The sequence below is a fragment of the Delphinus delphis genome, chromosome 6 (assembly GCF_949987515.2).
Source record: "Delphinus delphis chromosome 6, mDelDel1.2, whole genome shotgun sequence".
Classification (NCBI taxonomy): domain Eukaryota; kingdom Metazoa; phylum Chordata; class Mammalia; order Artiodactyla; family Delphinidae; genus Delphinus; species Delphinus delphis.
The window spans coordinates 53707387-53727481 of NC_082688.1; the positions used below are offsets into that span (position 1 = coordinate 53707387).

General features: G+C 36.4%; 1 protein-coding gene across 2 annotated transcripts in view; it reads right to left on the reverse strand.

Annotated features, from left to right (window-relative positions):
* RFX3 (regulatory factor X3) overlaps positions 1-20095 on the reverse strand; it is a 291963-nt gene that overhangs the window by 21681 nt on the left and 250187 nt on the right. For both annotated transcript variants that reach the window (XM_060014684.1, XM_060014683.1), the window contains 3 exons: positions 17786-17935; positions 10806-11014; positions 1107-1260 (listed from right to left, as the gene is read on the reverse strand). In XM_060014684.1, the coding sequence (XP_059870667.1) occupies positions 1107-1260; positions 10806-11014; positions 17786-17935 (513 nt within the window). The remainder of the gene's footprint in view (positions 1-1106; positions 1261-10805; positions 11015-17785; positions 17936-20095) is intronic.

Genomic DNA, 20095 nt, shown 5'->3' on the forward strand with positions numbered 1-20095 from the left:
TAATCTCTCTGTGTCTTAGCTTTCTTCCTGAACCTCAGATTCTCATCTGTAAACAGGATAACGTAGCACCTATCTCAAAGAGTTGTTGTATGTGTTAAATGCTTTATTATACATAAGGGACTTAGGACTGTGTTTGGCACATAGTAAGTGCCCCCAAAATGTTAGCTATCAGTTTCATCATCATTGTTATTATCCTTCATTTTGTTCTTGGGCACTTGGAAAAAGAGTCTACAAAACACATATTTAACTTTTTCCTCTGAGTTCCTAGCCCTTAGCCTTATCAGAAGCATCAATCTTTCTTATTTTCCAGTCAATAAGGATTTTTTTTTAATTGAAGTATAGCTAATTTACAATATTGTGTTAGTTTCAGGCATACAACAAAGTGATTTGGTTATACATATATTTATATATGTATATATCTATAAACTTTTTTTCATTTCTTTTCCATACAGTTTATTACAAGATACTGGATCAAGTTCTCTTGTGCTCAAGTGCTATATACAGTAAAACCTTGTTGCTTATCTATTTTATATATGGTAGTGTGCATCTGTTAATCCCATACCCCCCAATTTATCCCACCCCTGCTTTCCCTTTGGTAACCATAAGTTTGTTTTCTATGTCTGTGAGTCTGTTTCTGTTTTGTAAATAAATTCATTTGTACTATTTTTTTTAGATTCCACATATAAGTGATATCATATAATATCTGTCTTTCTCTGACTTAACTTCACTTGGTATGGTAATTTCTAGGTGCATCCCTGTTGCTGCAAATAGCATTATTTCATTCTCTTTTATGGCTGAGTAATATTAAGGATTTTTTAAAGTTCAGTGATTCTCAAGATTTTCTTTTACATAGACACCTTTATAGCATATTTAAATATTCCATGTACTTTCACATGATATAATCGACAGTTTTAGAACCTTTGACTAAGAAAATATGTATGAACAGAGGGATTTAAGGACCCCCCGAAATAACCACACAGGCCCTCTGGGGTCCAAAACTCATTGGTTAGGAACCATTGCTTCAACGATTAATACATTTAGATTAAAATAAAATTCAGATCTTTTTAGAAAGCCCTGTGGGTCATAGCTCTTTTAGCCTCTCTTACCTCACCCATGACCGCTATGGGTGTCTCTCCTGTTGCCTGAGCAACACGATGTTCTACTAAGTAGAACATATACTCGTCGTAGAGCAGACGGATCAGGTGGAAGGAGCCAAAGCTAGCAGCACTGCGTAGGGTTAAGTCCCGAATAACCATTGAGCTGTTCCAAGAGAAAAGACACATATGCAGCCATTGTTAGTGAGCAGGATTAGAGTTCAATCTAATTTTCCTCTTAAAAGAAGTTAGAGGTCTAAAAGATTGGTATAGCACACAACCTGCCATGGAATAATTTCACTACTGAAAGCAGTTGGCTCAACTCTTTCAAACAGAGTGGTAAATAGGTCATCTTCACTGAAACTTGACTAGATCCTTATTAGAGCTAGACAACTATTAACTGGGAAAAACCATTTTACTGTCATAGGCAAGTCTTTTGATTCTATTAAATTCACAAAGGGGTCAGAATTGAATAAAAAATATTTTTGGAAGGCTGACAAATCATCACCATAAGAAAAAGCAACTCAAAGTGAAGGTCTTATTGATGACGCGTAAACACTGTGTCAGTATCTCTCAATGATAACAACCTCTGGGGTACGCTGTGAGAAAAACATGTATTTGACCAAGTTTACAAAATATACTAAGCAGGGACTTCCCTGGTGGGGCAGTGGTAAGGAATCCGCCTGCCAATGCAGGGGACATGGGTTCTGTCCCTGGTCCAGGAAGATCCCACATGCCTCGGAGCAACTAAGCCCATGAGCCACAACTACTGAGCCTGCGCTCTAGAGCCTGTGAGCCACAACTACTGAAGACCGTGTGCCTAGAGCCTATGCTCCGCAATGAGAAGCCACCGCAGTGAGGAGTCCGCACACTGCAACGAAGAGTAGCCCCCGCTCACCACAACTAGAGAAAGCCCAAGTACAGCAACGAAGACCCAACACAGCCAAAAATAAATAAATTTATCTTTAAAAAAGTATGTGTATATATATATATATATATATATATATATATATATATATACACTAAGCAATGCTCCCAAATGTGGCAATGTAGAATGTAGGCAGTTATGTACAGGGATCCCTGCAAGTTCTGTTGGAAGGTAAATTTATTAAGTGACTCTAGGTCCTTACTGATTTCCATTAAATTAAATTAAGGTGATCTTTCCATTAGAAATAGCATAATAAAATCAATTAAGAAATGCATAACTTTGAAAAATATGAATGTTTAATTTATAAAATACCAAAATCTGAACCATATTATTAATAAAATACTAACAATACACTCTATTATACTCAAAATGGAAGTGAATCAAAATAAAATTTTGGCCTCATTGAAGACATGTCAATTATTAAGCTTGTCCATGCACTTCAAATCTCTTTAATATTTCTATCTTAGAGTCAGGGTAGGATGTGTGTGTGTGTGTGTGTGTGTGTGTGTGTGTGTGTGTATGTGTGTGTTTCTCCTCACTTTCATTTAGTGTCCTTTTCTAGAGATTTCTGTCCTATGCAAACTAAAACAGGCATTATATTCTCTGATAGGAGGAGGAGATAGAATCTCACAAATGTATGGGCTGATATTCCTAGGCCTTATTTTGCAATGAAGAATTGTAAAATGCCAGACAGATGGAAAAACAGAAGACTACATTTCTGTTTCATTTTCAACCTTATTTATATAGAGGCTAGTAATATATCAAATTCTACACATTCAACTTGGCAAGTGACAGATCATCCTTGTACATCTAAAACTCTAAAGCCCTGGATTCTGATCCTGGCTCTTCATTAATTCACTATCAATCTCAAAAAAAAAATCATTTCCATGAGAGTGTTTTTCCTTTTGGGTGAAAGTGAAAGCAGTACTTTTGGTCTTACCTAATTTGTGTGACGATTTCAAGGACAAAATGTGTTAAAGGTTGTGAAATAGACTTATGAATGAATAGAACAAGACTCAAATATAAGTGATTATGATCCTAATACACAAAACAGGAGGAGCTGAGCTTCTGACTCTCATTTGGCTACGACAGCAAGAACAGGTGTTACTATATGATGATGGCAGATGTCTCTCATTCTGTGGATCTATTTACTAAACAGAAAAAAAGCATGGGTTTGGAGTTAGATCCATGTTAACCACCATGTGATCTTGATTGTGAGTATGTCATTTAACATTTAAAGGTTCAAGATTAGCCTGAGAGTCAAATGAGATAATGTATGTGAAACCTTAAGCAAAACTACCTATTACTATACTATTCCATATGTTGGAGTTAATAATATACTCATTATCATAAAAAGTAGTACTGGTGAATGATTCCTTAGAGTCAAATACTTTAATGAATACCTTAAGTTTGGAACTCTATAAGAGAATCACTAAAAATAAATTAACACTTTCACTTATATGGCAAAGATATAATGACAAAATTCTGTTATAATTCGATGCATGCTTTTCCCAAAACTCAGTAACACATCACCTATTCATAAAAATAATTATTATAAATTTAATAGCCATTGAAATTAAACTTTATTTTCCTATGGAACAAATTTTAACAGGCAGAGAATCCTCTACTTTAAAAAGCAAAAGCAAAAACAACATAAAAATAACAATAAAACGTTGCCTAACATTTTTACATATATCCAAATTTGATCATGTGAAGTAAATAATTTTGAAAAATTAAATAATATGGGGTGGAATATTCACTCCTAAGTACACATCTCTTGCTGAAGAAAGACAGCAGCTATTTAAAATACAGCCTGGAGAAGACTAATGGCTAACAAGTATACAAAAATGTGACTAATCTTATTCAAAATTAAAAGAAATGTAAATTAAAGGTAAGATACCATATATCATCTATTATACTATAAGACATTAAAAGATCAGTGTTGGAGAGGGTATGGGGAAAGAACTCTCATTTGCTGTTTCTACAAGCATAAATTCACAAAACATTTATGAAGGGAAATTTGGCAACACATGTCGAAACTAAAAATGCACAAATGCTTTCACCTAGTAGTGTTTTCTAGTTGTTGTTTTTACAAAATACAAGCAGGCTCTCTCTCTGACAATGTTGTTTTTTTTTTTTTAACATCTTGATTGGAGTTTAATTGCTTTACAATGGTGTATTAGTTTCTGCTTTATAACAAAGTGAATCAGCTATATGTATACATATATCCCCATATCCCCTCCCTCTTGCGTCTCCCTCCCACCCTCCCTATCCCACCCCTCTAGGTGGTCACAAAGCACAGAGCTGATCTCCCTGTGCTTCCCAGTAGCTATTTTACCATTTTACCTTTGGTAGTGTATACATGTCAATGCTACCCTCTCACTTTGTTCCAGTTTACCCTTCCCCCCTGCCCATCTCCTCAAGTCCATTCTCTACATCTGAGTCTTTATTCCTGTCCTGCCCCTAGGTCCATCAGAACCTTTTTTTTTTTTTTTTAGATTCCATATATATGTGTTAGCATATGTTGTTTTTCTCTTTCTGACTTACTTCACTCTGTATGACAGTCTCTAGGTCCATCCACCTCATTACAAATAATTCAATTTCGTTCCTTTTTATGGCTGAGCAGCGTTGCTTTACAAAGCTGTGTTAGCCTCCACTGAACAACAAAACGAATGGGACATACACGTACAGATATCCCCTCCCTTTTAGACTTCCCTCCCATTTAGGTTATCACAGTGCACTAGGTGAGTTCCCTGTGCTATACAGCATGTTCCCATCAGTTATCCATTTTATACATAGCATCAATAATGTATATGTGTCAATCCCAGTCTCCCAATTCCTCCCACCCCACCCCATTCCCTCTTGGTATCCATACATTTGTTCTCTACGTCTGTTTCTCTATTTCTGCTTTGCAACTAAGATCATCTATATCATTTTTCTAGATTCCACATATATGCGTTATTATACAATATTTGCTTTTCTCTTTCTCACTTCACTCTGTATGAACAATCTCTAGGACACTCTCTAGGTCCATTCACGTCTCTACAAATGATCCAATTTCATTCCTTTTTATGGCTGAGTAATATTCCATTGTGTATATATATGTGTATATATATATATACCACATCTTCTTTATCCATTCCTCTGTCGATGGACACTTAGGTTGCTTCCATGTCCTGACTATTGTAAATAGTGCTACTATGAACATTGGGGTGCATGTGTCTTTTTGAATTATGGTTTTCTCTGGGTATATGCCCAGTAGTGGGATTGCTGGGTCATATGGTAGTTCTATTTTCAGTTTCTTTAAGGAACCTCCATACTGTTTGCCATAGTGGCTGTATCAATTTACATTCCCACCAACAGTGTATGAGGCTTCCCTTTTCTCCACACCCTCTCCAGCATTTACTGTTTGTAGATTTTTTGATGATGGCCATTCTGACTGGTGTGATCACCTAGCAGTTCTAATTCTAGAAATTTACACAAATAAGCAAAGATAGTTTTAATTGCAGCAATATTTATACTGGTGAGAAAATAGGGGGCAACACTAAATATCCATTTGTAGGATACTAAGCAAAAAAAATGGTTCATTCATATATGTAAATTTATATAAAAGTTTAAAGAAATGAGGGAGAGTACACATATAGGCAGTAACTTGGAAAGATGTCAATGATATAATGTTAAGTGCAAGAACTAAAAAGTATAATATGAGCCCATTTAACATAGAAACTATCAATATAATTCTTAAAAAAATCCTATCCCTAAATAAATGGGAATGTTTAATACTTTATTATAAGCATCGAGATAGCACACTTCACTAAAATAGTATTAGTCACCTTAAAAAGTACAAATTTATTTCAATTTATCTGAAGATAAATGTGCAACTTTATACAAAGATAATCGTTACAGTATTTTTTATAATTGTATCACAAGACCAAAAACCACCTAAATACTCAAGAATAAGAGACAAACAGGATGTTTAAATTATGTATGAGACATACACAAAATGAAATATTGTGAGGACATTAAAAATTATGTTTCTTAAGATATGCTTAAGGTATAATGTTAAATGAAAAATGTTAAGGGAAAAATACAGATAATAAACTCTGATAAACAATTGGATCTCAATTTTATATAACACTGAAAGAAAACATTTTACCAGTAGTTATTTCTGGGTAGTAAAATTATGGATGATTTAAGTTTATTCTTTTTATAGTATTTGTATTTCCCAGATTTTCTAAAGTGAGTATATACTAATTTCATAATCCAAAAATTGTTTATTTTAAAAAGAAGATATTCATTGTAACACAGAAGAATCGTGGGCCGGTTGAATGTCAATAAATCTTTGCAGGGATAAATATCACAGATATAGAATGAATTATATATATATTTCAAAATTCAACTTTTAGGGCTTTATATTTCCCTTAAAATAATGTAAATGACTAAGAAGAATATACATACTGAGTAGCTTTCTGATATTATTAAACAAAATGCAAAGTCAATTCTTTTATTCCAAGAGAATTCATATTAATTCATTCAATAGCTATTTATTGTGTTCCTACTCTGTGCCAGGGTCTTGTTCTAGAGCAAGTCAGACAAAAATTTGGCTTCAACAGAGCTCACATTCTAGTAGGACAGACAGTTGATAAAAACAGAGTAGGTATAAAATATAAAGTTAGGTAGTGATTAAACCCTATGAAAAACAATAAGTCACGTTAAGAGATTGGCGAGTGATGGGTGCCGGCACTTTAAGTTAGGGTGTCAGGAAAACTCTTTTTGAGGAGGTGATATCTTGAGCAGAACCGAGACTGAAGTGAAGGAGTGAGCCGTGTGAACATGTGAGCTTTCCTGGCAGAAAGGAGAGCAAATACAGAGACTGAGGCAGAACTATGTTTGTTTTATTCCAAGGACAGCCCAGAGGCTAGTGTGGCTGGAGGACGTGAGCAAAGAGAATACACGGTGGGACCTGGAGGTCACTAGCAGCTGGACCATGTAGGGTCTTATAGGCCATGCTAAGGCTTTTGGATTCTATTTGACAACTGGGCAATCACCGTATTTCAGCATAAAGTACACATGTAATAGGAAATTCTGTTGGAAAATTTAAAAAAAAAGGGGTGCTGACCTTCAGTTATAATACCTAGTTATTTTTAAAAATACTGATAAGCATGTTAAGAAATTATTGTCATATGTTTAGAAAAGAATCAGTTGAATTATATTATTAATGCTATGTCTGCTTCATGCTCTCTGTGTTGGGCTTCTGCCCTACAAGCCAAGTATCAAATGACACAATTAACAGTTTAATTGGAAACCTATTGTCTGATTCAGACTTCTGTAAGATATGCTGCAAAATTGACTCCACTGAATTTCATGTTGCTAAGTTACCATGAATTCAACTCCTTTTAAAATCAGAGTTATAAATGTTAATTATTTTATAATGGATGAGAAATACCTTTGTGTATTTATCTTTATAACTCATGGTGTGGAAAATGAAACATATCCCCAAACACATGATACTCAATCCACCTCTTTATGTATTTGGGGATACATCACACCCTTCCAAAGAAGAAAGATGAGAACGTCGCACCTGTGACCACCCCCTCCCCCGTACCGTGAACTCTTCTCAAACAGTGCTTATAGCTGATTCTGAGAGTATTACTTTTTGGAAGATTTATATATTGTTCAATTGTAGGCAAACTAGGTTCTCTGTGCCCCCTTTCAAGTCACTGTATCGAAGCTATAAATTTCATTTTTAAAAATGGGATACTTGGTTGACCCTCAGGGTGACCCTGAGGAATTCTGTGTTCCGTTATCCACAAAACACACAAGCTGAGAAATGGCCCACTTAACTTCTACATTTCTGCCCAAGAAAGGTGGTGATATTTTTTCCACCTCTCAGGGAGCCAGCAGTAGTCATTTAAAGCCAGGTTAGGCAAGGAGAGACCCCCGTTTGGAGCAGAGGGTGTCTGCAGCAACATGTCAACTGCTGCTATCATGATTCTCTGCCAGTCCATTTCTTTATTTGTATGCATATAAATATATACACAGAATTTTAGAAATTATGAGATTAATCAACTTCAGAAAATGAAGGGTTGACATATGTGACTGCCAAATTCTTTTTTTTTTTTGCCAAATCTTATTAAAAAAGCCAAAAACATTAAAAAAAATACTCTGTAATTCTGCTTCTGTTTGTGAATGCAGTTTTCATTACTCAATATGTTCTTATGCCTTGGTAAAAAAAGGTCAGATTTTAGAGGCTCTTAAGTTTCTAAGTTATTGACCTCGCCTACCAGCAGGAGGTATGCATCTGTCTGAATATGCCTTTCCTTCTGTGGCCCTGAAGTATACGCCTTCAAGACTTCTTGAAATGAAAATAATAACCATAATAGTGCCTAACAATAACAAGCCAACTATCCCCAACTGAGGGAGGACAGAGGGCAGGCAAGTGATGATCTACTGGGTTTGTATATCTGCAGATAACAAGAAATACAAGTAAGTAATTTTCTGTCAAGATACCTGCAACAAATCTCTGTGGAGACAAAGGCTCCAGGAGTGTATTTCTAAAATGATATCAACTAAACATAGAAAAAAAAGTCCTCAGGAAGGAGTAAGGGCAAGTCTGATGTAATGACATAAGAAAGCAGTAAGAAGAAAAAAAAAATCCTTGATTTTTTCTGATATAGAGGATGCACTCTGCTTTTGGTCATATAGGTTTTGGAACAACAGCTAGTATAACTTCTGTTTCATCATTCATGAAGCACATATACCATCTATATGATTTTCTGAGGAAAAAAAATGGATGAAATCAACTTGCAAGCAAATGGGAAAATATCTGAAATCTTAAGAAATGTTCCCAAATTAAAATTTTGAATTCTACTATTAATACTACTATTTCTACATCTACTTTGAGAATACTGTGATAATGTTTTCCAAATCTTCCCCATATATCAAAGGAAAACTCATATCATCAACACATTGCTCACTGACACCCAGATCTAAAGCTAGGACTGGCTTTAATGAAGCATATCAGTGGGTCACAGAGTTAGACAGCACCATAATAAGGTGCTTTTCAAATCATACGGACTAAAAGCACTAAATATATGAGAGACAGAACTGTGGAATTATTCCGTCCCCAAAACAAAAACAAAACAACAACACAAAACTGGTAGACTTTCTTTCACTGCATTTAACCCTGGGCTAGACACTAGAAAACGGTTTTCAGGATGTAAGGATAATTTAACTCCTAATTAAACATATACAGCGAATCTACACCTCTACTTCAGTTTAAGAAATAAGAATTGGACCAAATCAGTTGAGAAAGAAATAAGTCACAATAAAAACCAAGCAACTACCATCATAATTAAAAGATCTCTGGTTCCATCTTTATCAAGGTGGTCAAAACAAGATGGAAATCCTGTAATTTGGGCTTACTGGGTTCAGAATTTCTACTAGTCTCTAAACTCTGCTACTTCTTTCTATACCTTCTCTCCTCACAACTGCTTTGGACTCACCACTGAGGTCCAGATGATGACCATAGGGTACTCACAGCCACAGTCAGTGGTATGTCCTGTAGTCACTACTTTGATGTGTGCATGGTTGCACAGGAACTAAATTAGGGACTGCCTAAACCTCAAAGTAGACATGGCTTTTCGGCCCGAGCCAGTGAGGCCACCATTATCTAAAGAAGCAAAGAAATGAACTCCCATCACAAGAATAAATTCCGGGGTCAAAAATACGACTTACGTAACTTAGCTTAAGAAATGGAACTCTGTCAATTCCATCCTATGTCATATATATAGTATATATGCCAACTCACACAGGTTCTGTTTTTTAACCCCTGGTGTAGACCTATGGTCAATGGTTCACCCCAACAGTTGATATTATATATCAAGTAATCTTTCTCTGCTGGGGTTCTTCTATGTCTAGAAAAACATACATTTACATATATATATATATATATATATATATATATATATATATATCCTTTTAGTCAAAAAGTGATTCATTTTGTATTACTAGATTATTCGATATTAAACTGGCTATGCATTAGAATCACCAGGAGTAAGCGTTTTGAAAAAAAAAATTTCTGATTATCCCTACTCCTAATCACTACTTTCTAACAACCACGATTCTGATTCAGTAGTTTTTGGGAGATACCTAGGAGTTTTGTTTTGCTCTTCTTTCCACTAATTCTGAGGTGCAGCTAGGTTTGAAAACAATTGTAATTGATCAAATTAAGAAATTAACTAGGTGGTTCTGAGTATGCATCTGAACTGCGTGGACGATACTTTAAAAAGCACAGATTGCTGGGCCTCCCCTCTGCAGTTTCTGATTCAGGTACATTTTGGGGAGGGGTCTGAAAATATGCATTTCTAATGTGTTTCCAAGCAATAGTGATGCTACTGGTCTAGCGAACCACAGTTTGAGAATCCCTGAACTAGAGAAGAAGAGTGGTGGTAAGGGCTCAAGAAAGAAGACTAAATAATACACGTTTGCGAGAAGGAGGACTGTAGTCCTTTTTTGACTGTTGCTAAACATCTTATCTAGACTGGGATCTCAGATGTTCCCATCTGAGAACTTCTAGGGCTTTGAATAAGAGCCTTTCTTTTCCTAGCAGGAATTTTATTTCCATAAGCTTCCTGGTACAATTCCATGATGCTGTAGTCATGAGTTGGGTTGAAGATAATCACAACACGGAGTTTCTGCAAACTAAAGTCTTCCTTTCTTTGCTTTTTTTCTGAGAAGCATGTACATACATAATTGCAGAATAGGAAAAATTGAGACGATACCTGTAGAAAGACCATTTTAGCAGAAACTGCCTGGCAGCTTTAGGAAAACTGGGTCTTCCTTCATAGGGTTTCAGTGCTTGCATCATCACATTGTCAAGCCATGCAGCCCACTGCTCCAGGGTGCTCTGCTGCTGAAGAGTCATCTTGAAGTCTGTTTCTAGTCTCTGAACCATGTTGTCATCACACTGACATACCCAGGAAGCCTGCTCCTGGGACAGTACACAGAAAGCAAAGAAAAAGTTCAACTCAGCACCTTTTCATTGAGTGTCAGCACACAAACCATAGGCATAAATGGCAAATTATATTGAAAGCGTAAAACAATTAAATGAATTAAGAAAATGAAGGACTACTTGTCAGTTATTAAGGAAACTAACATCGCCTTTGTGCATGAAAAAGTGATGTGACATAAAAGTATGACTTGGTTTTTCTACATTAACTAGTCTGTGTGAAAGACTAAAATATATGATTACTTAAGAAAAACAGGAGCCTGAACCTACAGTATGAGGCGTCTTTCTTTAGTTTTTACTCCCTCTCTTTTTTCTCCCAATCAGATAAAACTTTAAAGCCAATTCATTTGAAAAGATTTAGCGTAAGTCAGATGGATAAATAGATTCAATTGGCCAAAAGTGGTCCCTCAGGATTAAAACAAAAACAAACACTGAATGATACAAGGTAGAAGTATATGCTATATGAGTTTTATGGATAAGAAACTGAAGTCTCAAGGGCTACAGAGGCAAGGCTATGAATGCAAATTAATTCACAGACCCGAAAACAACAACAACAACAACAACAAAAATACTTTTGAGAAAATGTAGGAAGGCTACCTGCCAAGAAATTTGATCACTATAGTTTTCCTTCTGGTTCTGACAGGAAAGTTTCATGTTTGGTAACAGCAATGAAAACAGGAACTTCTAAAGTTAATTTTCAATGGCTGCCATAAGTTTTACAATGTTTCTAGTGCTATGTTGTATTTTAACATTAAAAAAATACTATACTCTTAAGGTCAGAATACAATTATTTGGTAATATAATATTTGAGTAAGGACATGGATGATAACATAGGGCCTGAATCAGCTAAACTGACTTCAAGCAATTCATTTAATCTGCGTGGGCCTCATTTTCCCCAAGCATAACATTAGAGAAATGAAATGTGACAAGAATTTTTAAACTGGGTTCACTGTGTCCAGGTAATATTTTCACAATAGATTTCTGTGGAGGGGTGTCTGTGAAGGTCCTGATTCTATGTCTAAAACATTGTGAATATATATGTATTTTTCTGAAAAGTGTCTATAGCTTTCAATCTATCTGTTCTCAGAGGACACATTTATTCAAATCAACCATTTCAACTAAATAAACCCCTAATCTCCACCCTCTGGTTCCAGCACCTCTCCTGGCCCTACAGACTTTACCTTATTTAAGAGACATTTCAACTGGGAGGTACTTCAAATATAAAATGCCCAAACTCAATTCATTTTATTTCTTCAGGGAAACCTAGGGTTTCTTCTACATTCCCAGCTGATGATACCATCTATTATCCTTCTTTCTCTTATCTAATTAGTAATAGTCTTTCCGATTTTACCTCCTAAATATCACTTTTAAGTATTTTAAGTACACCACAATGATTATTAAAAATTGAAAATACAAATAAACAAAAAGGAACAAAATATTAAGAATATCTAAAATGCCAACATTAAGAGAGAACTACAACATGCTAATAACTTTCAAACTGTTCACATGTAGTATATACATATGCATGTATGCTTATGTACATATGTTATTTTAAAAGAGGCTCATATTATACATTTTACTTGATATTTTGCTTAGTTTCACTTCAATATATATGATAAATGACTTTCTGTATAGGCAAATGAGGAGCTATATTTATTGTTCAGTGACGGAATTTGCTTCAATGCATAAATATTCCATTATTTACAAAACCAATTCCATACAGTTACACATTTATGGTCATTCCAATTTCTTACTATTAGGAAAAATGCTGGAATTAGCAATCTAGTAACTACATCTTTGCTTACTTTTGTACTTTTTTCTATGTAATAGGTTTTTCAAAATACACTGTTAAATGACTCCCAGAACTTTTATATCAATTTAGGAGTTCAGAAGAGGACCCAGGGAAGAATTTATGTCTCAAGAAAGGATAGGGGAGGTTGTTTTCGTTTTTTCATTAATGGCTAAGCATTTTTTTTATTGTGGTAAAAAACACATAACAAAACTTATCATCTTAACCATTCTGAAGTGTACAGTATAGGAGTGTTTACTATATGCTCATTACTGTGCAATAGGTCTCTGTTTCATCTTGCAAAATTGAAACTCTATACCCACTGTGGAAGATTTTTTTGTGCATTGGTAAGAGGCAGGAGGAACTTACTGGTATCCTTGGAAGAATTTTTTTTTTTTTTTTTTTGCGTTACGCGGGCCTCTCACTGCTGTGGCCTCTCCTGTTGCGGAGCACAGGCTCCGGACGCGCAGGCTCAGCGGCCACGGCTCACGGGCCCAGCCGCTCCGCGGCACGCGGGATCCTCCCGGACCGGGGCACAAACCAGTGTCCCCTGCATAGGCAGGCGGACTCTCAACCACTGCGCCACCAGGGAAGCCCTCCTTGGAAGAATTTAATTTCATTTCTTAACATAAATTCAAACTCACTGCTTCCTAGGAAGTTAGTTCTTGCCAAGAGATAATGATAATCTAAAACTAAACTTAGAGAAATAAAGCCATAGGACATTATTCTGACTTTTCAAACTACTTTATATTATATTTCATTTTACTACTCTTAAGATTGAAAATATACTAACGATAGAGTACACTGTAATTACTCCTGTGAAGTATATTCCTGTGAAGGAATTTGGATATTTCAGTTCTATAGTGGAAAAAGGTTAAGGACGAAAATTAAAGATATTATTAAGTTGGAAATAAATTATCTCCAAGATGATAAGGAGGCAGTAGCTTCAAAATCAGAATGTCTTTTAAATACAGAAACCCAAGTATATGCAAAAGTTAGGTTATCAGGTCAACCAACCCAAGTATATTTAGCCCATACTGTATTTGGAAAACTATCCATTTATACAAAACAATTCTAAAGCAATACTATTGTAATGCTATCAGTTAATTAAAACAGAAAACCAATTATACGGCAATAGGAAAATTATCCTGAATGCATGAGTTAAAGATTTAATTAGGGAAGAATGAAGTAATGAAAGAGATTTATGGATATCCTGAAAGAAACTTAAGCTCTTAGAGCATTAAAATATTGACACTTACATGTGATTTCATTGTTTTAAATTAAAGTTCCCTTATTACAAGAGCATCACCCTATATGTCTTAGGGTGTCAGTCTTAACGAGGTTAATCTCATAGGGGCAGGGACTTCCAAATGAACAGGAGAGGGTGATGAAGGTGGAATGGGAGGCAGGAGACTGAAAACCAGGTAAAATGTGGAACAGAAGAGGAAAGAAAGGAGTTCAAGATAAAATATGCTAACCTGAGAAAGAGATTACATATGAAAATGAACAGAGTTGTGAGAGGTAAAATGTAGGGGGAAATGGAGGGCACACCACTGCGCTCGTGGTCCTCTAACGAAAGGAAGGAGGTCTTAGAGGACAGATACTTAAGCACACAGGTTTCAGCACTAATAACTGTCATGTGGACCCAGAAAAACTTGGTAGCTGAGAATAAAGGAAGGGAAAAAAAGGTAATCTCAAAGTCAGTGAGTGGGGGATGAGTAGTAGTATAGATGTATAACTGACCATTTATATGCAATAATGCTGCCAAGGCTGGCGTTTATAACCAGGAAGAACTCATTTCTATACATACTTCATAGGGTTCAGACACACAACTATACGAATGAAAATAATGTTAAAACAGAAAATTTTAAATCTTTCTCAGATATTATTAGGAATAATTCTTAAATATATTTTCGGTTATTAAACTTAAATTACTTTTTGAAACTAGAAGTTGCCTTACCATTTCTACTCTTCTTAAAGTACTTTTAAACATATCTTTTCTGAATGAAGATTTGAAAAAAACATAACAGTATACATTTTAAGGCAAAAATATATGAACTCTTAATATTCCCACTAAAATCAGTTAATGTAAATTCCACTGAAATATGTAAAGTTAATGGATTTGTAAACGTGAGACAGTTTGTTCTTGTGGAGCTTACATATTTGCACGTGTGTGCGTATGTGTGCTTGTATATATAAAAATATTTATGTAGATCTAAGAAAAACTATACACATTAGAAGTTTAAACCCAATTCATGAAAGTCAGAATGAACTTAACTAATTAACGACACCCTAAAATAAATCAAACCTAAATATTACTTTTTGATATATTTTAAATGATAAAACTAGTCCAGAATTGTAGATTAAACTTTGTAGGAAATGGAGTAATAATCAGTTTATCTTTAAGCAACGATATTGTTTTTTAAAACAGTTTTATTGAGATATAATTCACAGAGCGAACAATTCATTCATTTAAAGTATGTAATTCAATGGCTTCTTTCAGTATATTCACAGAGTAGTGCCTCTATCATCACAATCAATTTTAGAATGTATTCATTTCTCCAAGAAGAAACCCCATACTACTCCTTATCTATCACCTCCCAATCCCACCAGTCTACAGGACCTAGGCAACTACTAATTTACTTTTTGTCTCTATACATGTATTTGTTCTGCACATTTCATATAAATGGAATCATGCAATGTACGGTCCTTTGTATCTGGTTTCTTTTGCTTAGCATAATGTTCATCTCTGTTGTGGCATGTATCAGAACTTCATCTTTTTATTGCCCGATAATATTCCATTGTGTGGAATATCACATTTTGTTCACATAGTCATCAGTTAATGGACATTTGAGTTGTTTCCACTTTTATGTGGCTAATATGAATAATGCTGCTGGAACACGCATGAACAAGTTTTTAGGTGGACATGTTTTCATTTTTCTTGGTATGTACCTAGCAGTGAAACTGCCAAATCATATGGTAACTCTAGGTTTAACCTTTTGAGGAACTGCCATACTGTTTTCCAAAGTGGCTGCAGCATTTTGCATTCCAATCACTAGTGTATAAGGGTTCCAATTTCTGCACACCCTCACCAACACTTGTTATTATTTGTCTTTTTTTTTTTTTTTTTTGCGGTACGCGGGCCTCTCACTGTTGTGGCCTCTCCCGCTGCGGAGCACAGGCTCCGGACGCGCAGGTTCAGCGGCCGTGGCCCACGGGCCCAGCCACTCCGCGGCACGTGGGATCCTCCTGGACCGGGGCACAAACCCGTGTCCCCTGCATCAGCAGGCGGACTCTCAACCACTGTGCTACCAGGGAAGCCCTATTATTTGTCTTTTTGATAATACCCATTTTATTTTTTGATAATACCCATTTTAGTGTGTGTGAAGTGGTATCTCGGGGTTTTTTATAGATTTAATTAATTAATTTATTTATTGGCTGCCTTGGGTCTTCGTTGCTGTGCATGGGCTTTCTCTAGTTGTAGTGAGCGGGGGCTACTCTTCGTTGCAGTGCGCGGGCTTCTCATTGCGATGGCTTCTCTTGTTGAGAGCAGAGGCTCTAGGCACACAGGCTTCAGTAGTTGTGGCTCGGAGGCTCTATAGAACAGGCTCAGTAGTTGTGGCGCACAGGCTTAGCTGCTGTGTGGCATGTGGGATCTTCCTGGACCAGGGCTCGAACCTGTGCCCCCTGTACTGGCAGGTGGATTCTTAACCACTGCGCCACCAGGGAAGCCGCTCAGTGTGGTTTTTATCTGTATTTCCCTGGTGGCTGCTGAATGAGTTTTCTGGCACTTTATTGGACATCTGTATATCTTCTTTGGAGAAATATCTATTTAGATCTATGCCCATTTTTTAAACGAGGTTGTCTTTTCATTGTTGGGTTATAATAGTTCTTTTTATATAGTCTAGATATAAATTTTTATCAGATATATGATTTGCAAACATTTTTTCAATACTATAAGTTGTTGTTTCATTTTCTTGATGGTCTCTTCTGAAGCACAGAAGTTTAAAATTTTGATCATGTTCAATATTTATATATCTTTTGTTGCTTTTGCTTTGAGTGAGCCATGGACTGTTTTTTTTTTCCATTGGTAACAATTAGCTTCATTATTTTAGCATCTGAAATAAAACACTTGTTGGGATTCCATAATAATATTCCTAAAGTAGCTACTTTTTACGTGTACTTTGATGTACAAGTGAGTAGTTTCATCACTAGGTTAAAAAATTATTCTTTCATTTGGATGATCAAAAGAGTCAGATATGTTACACCTAATTCTTTTCAAATAACAAGTATTTACCAGGTACCTATAGTAAACTCTGAAATAGAGTTTCAAGGTGGGGTACTTTTTTTTTTTTTTTGCAGTATGCGGGCCTCTCACTGTTGTGGCCTCTCCCGCTGCGGAGCACAGGCTCCGGACGCACAGGCCCAGCGGCCACGGCTCACGGGCCCAGCCGCTCCGCGGCACGTGGGATCCTCCTGGACCGGGGCACGAACCAAGGTGGGGCACTTTTGAAAACAAATTTCTCGTGTGCGTGTCATGGTGCTATGGGCTTTACATATTACTAAATATGTAAACAGTAATCTAAGATATGTGTTATAAAATGGAGAAAGTAAAGCCCAGAAGAGTTAAGGAACTTGCCCAAGACCCCACAGCTAGTAGATGAAAGCGTTTCATCTCCTGCCTACCAAACTTCACTGACTGTGGTCATCATTACTCTATTAATCATTCAGCAAACCCTGATGACATATGTTGCTGTCTAGCACTATAAATATTAGCAGACTTTAACCGCAAAACAGAGGAGTAAAGCCATAGCTGAGTAAAACTCTCCTCTTTCAGGATATTGTGAATCTAGATGTGCCTGTGAATTGATGTAACTTTGAAAAGAAATATGATGATCCCAATTAAGAAGAAAAAAATTGGATACCTTTCATTAAAAGACACGTTTTGAAAGAAAACAGAGTACCTGGACATTGGCAAAGTCGACACGGTTGAGGTCATTGAGCATCTGGTTGATCTGAGAAGTGTTCTGAAGCACTGCACGAGCTGCCTGGGCCAGGTGATTGAGCGACGTGTATCTTCGCAGAGTCTGGGCAAAGGCACTTACAGCTGCAACCTGTAAAGAAATCCAATTAAGTTGGGATTTTTTTTTCCCCTCCAGTAAAAGAAACCACTGCAATCTTCAAATCTTTATTCCCTTGCCAAATTTTAAATGCTTCCCTCTGATACTTATTTCAAATTCATTTGGTGAGAGAGCTTACTTGTAAATTATAGCATTTAAACCTCTAAACCAAGTATTACTTTCCTTTTGAGTAGGCTGAGGTCAAGGCTAAAACAAACTCCCACATTTTTCGACATCTGAGTGCACCATTAATTAAACCAGTCTTGCAAGTAGCTACTAATCCATAGCAAGAAATGATTTAGTCGAGACAAGTAGGAAAAATGTTGATTTTCATTTCTTATTCTCTGTATGACAGTCAACTACAAACTAAGTAAATAATTTTTTTTTTCCTTTTACTTGGAAAACCACACTATACAGTCCCACTTTTTAAACTGGATTAAAAAACATGCTTTTCAGAGCACTGTCATTAAGATTCACTCTTTTTACCTTTATTTTATAGAGGTGAAATAGGAGTGGGTAATTCTGAGGTGAAATAAGAACACTCAAAGACTTTATTAGCAAATACATAGCTAATAAACTTATCGGATACAAGCAACTCTTCAGAATTTGAATTTCTGTAAAAGGGCTATCCAGAAAAATCTCCATTTGTCCTTCAAAATGTACTTTCCGGCCTTCTCCATTCTGCTCTGTGCCCAGGAAGGCTAAACTGAATAGATTACATTAACTGCCTCTCTTGCCCTTTGGCTTCCAGTTGGGTTTGGCCAATGAAAGGCACTGGTAGGAGACTGAAGGATGGAAGAAAGTAGTCAAACTACTAATTCCCTCACAACCTCTGCCCTCTCCTTCGTAAGGCCACAGTTCTGGAGGAAGGAGAAGATCTGATGCCATAATCACTTCTTTCCCCTTCAGACCTAGGGATGGGCAGACTTCCCACTATTTTGCTAGTCCTGGGGTGCTGTACCATTCCTCCCTGGTTTTCTTAACTCTTTTCACATGTTTAGAAACAGACCCTTAAACTCTATTCAATTATTCTCCCCTTTGGATATACCATTTTTTTCCTGCTGAAACCCTGAACAAACTGGGTTAGATTGAAAGATAGCAAAGCTAACGACAAAGAAAAAGTCTAGGAAAATATCTAAATCTCATGATCTCATGAAAATTTGTTACTTGCGTAGCAGATCTAATGAGGACTTTAACATATTTACAGGAATGACATTAAATCACTATGGGTATATAACAAGCAATTGATTGAACGGTCAGTTGGCTGAGCAGTAGAAGGTGTTCCACAGGCCAAAGGATGTTCTATCTTGATAGTGAGATGCTTCAGGACCATGTGGAACTTGGGGGACGTTCACATACCCCCAAAGAGAGTATTTCACATTTTCCCATCTCTGTGGTTTATACTAATCAAGGACATATCACGTGCCAGGCACTGTGTTAAATGCCTAACATACATTACCTTGCTCAATTCTCATAAACATTCTATTAGACACATGTTGTGACTTAGGGAGGTTAACGATCTTGCTCAAGGTTACACAGAAACTACAGTACAGTGGTGGGATATGAATCCAGGCATTTTGATAATAACTTTCAGTCACAACCTCATTATGCTGTTTCCACTGTCACACTAGATCATCTTTGTTGATTAAATGCTCAGCTGAAAAAAGGCTGCATGTCCGTGAGAGAGGAATAGCAGAAGGCACCTTCCTCCAAGGTAAACCACCCAAATCAACTCTAGAGGTCAGTGAGATGGCCCATATTGCAGATGGATTGCTACAGATCCACTTTGATGACACTGGGGCAGGAGGTACTTTTTAGCTGTTTGAAAGTATTGTTATAACTATGACTGACTTTGCAAGTTGGAAAACATTCCTCTGACCATCATAATCAAATAGCACCTCCTTTATTTGCCCACCTGAACGTGGCACTCTAGAATACCACTACCATGGAGAGCTTTCTGCAATGATGGAAACGCCCTACTTATGTGTTACCCAGTATGGTAACTACTAGCCACATGGGTTAAGGTGCACTTGAAATATACCTAGTGTGACTGAGGAAGTAAATTTCAATGCAATTTAATTAAATTTACAATTTAAATAGCCACATGTGGTTAGCCCTACTGTATTGACAGCACAGCTCTAAAGCAACAATCTA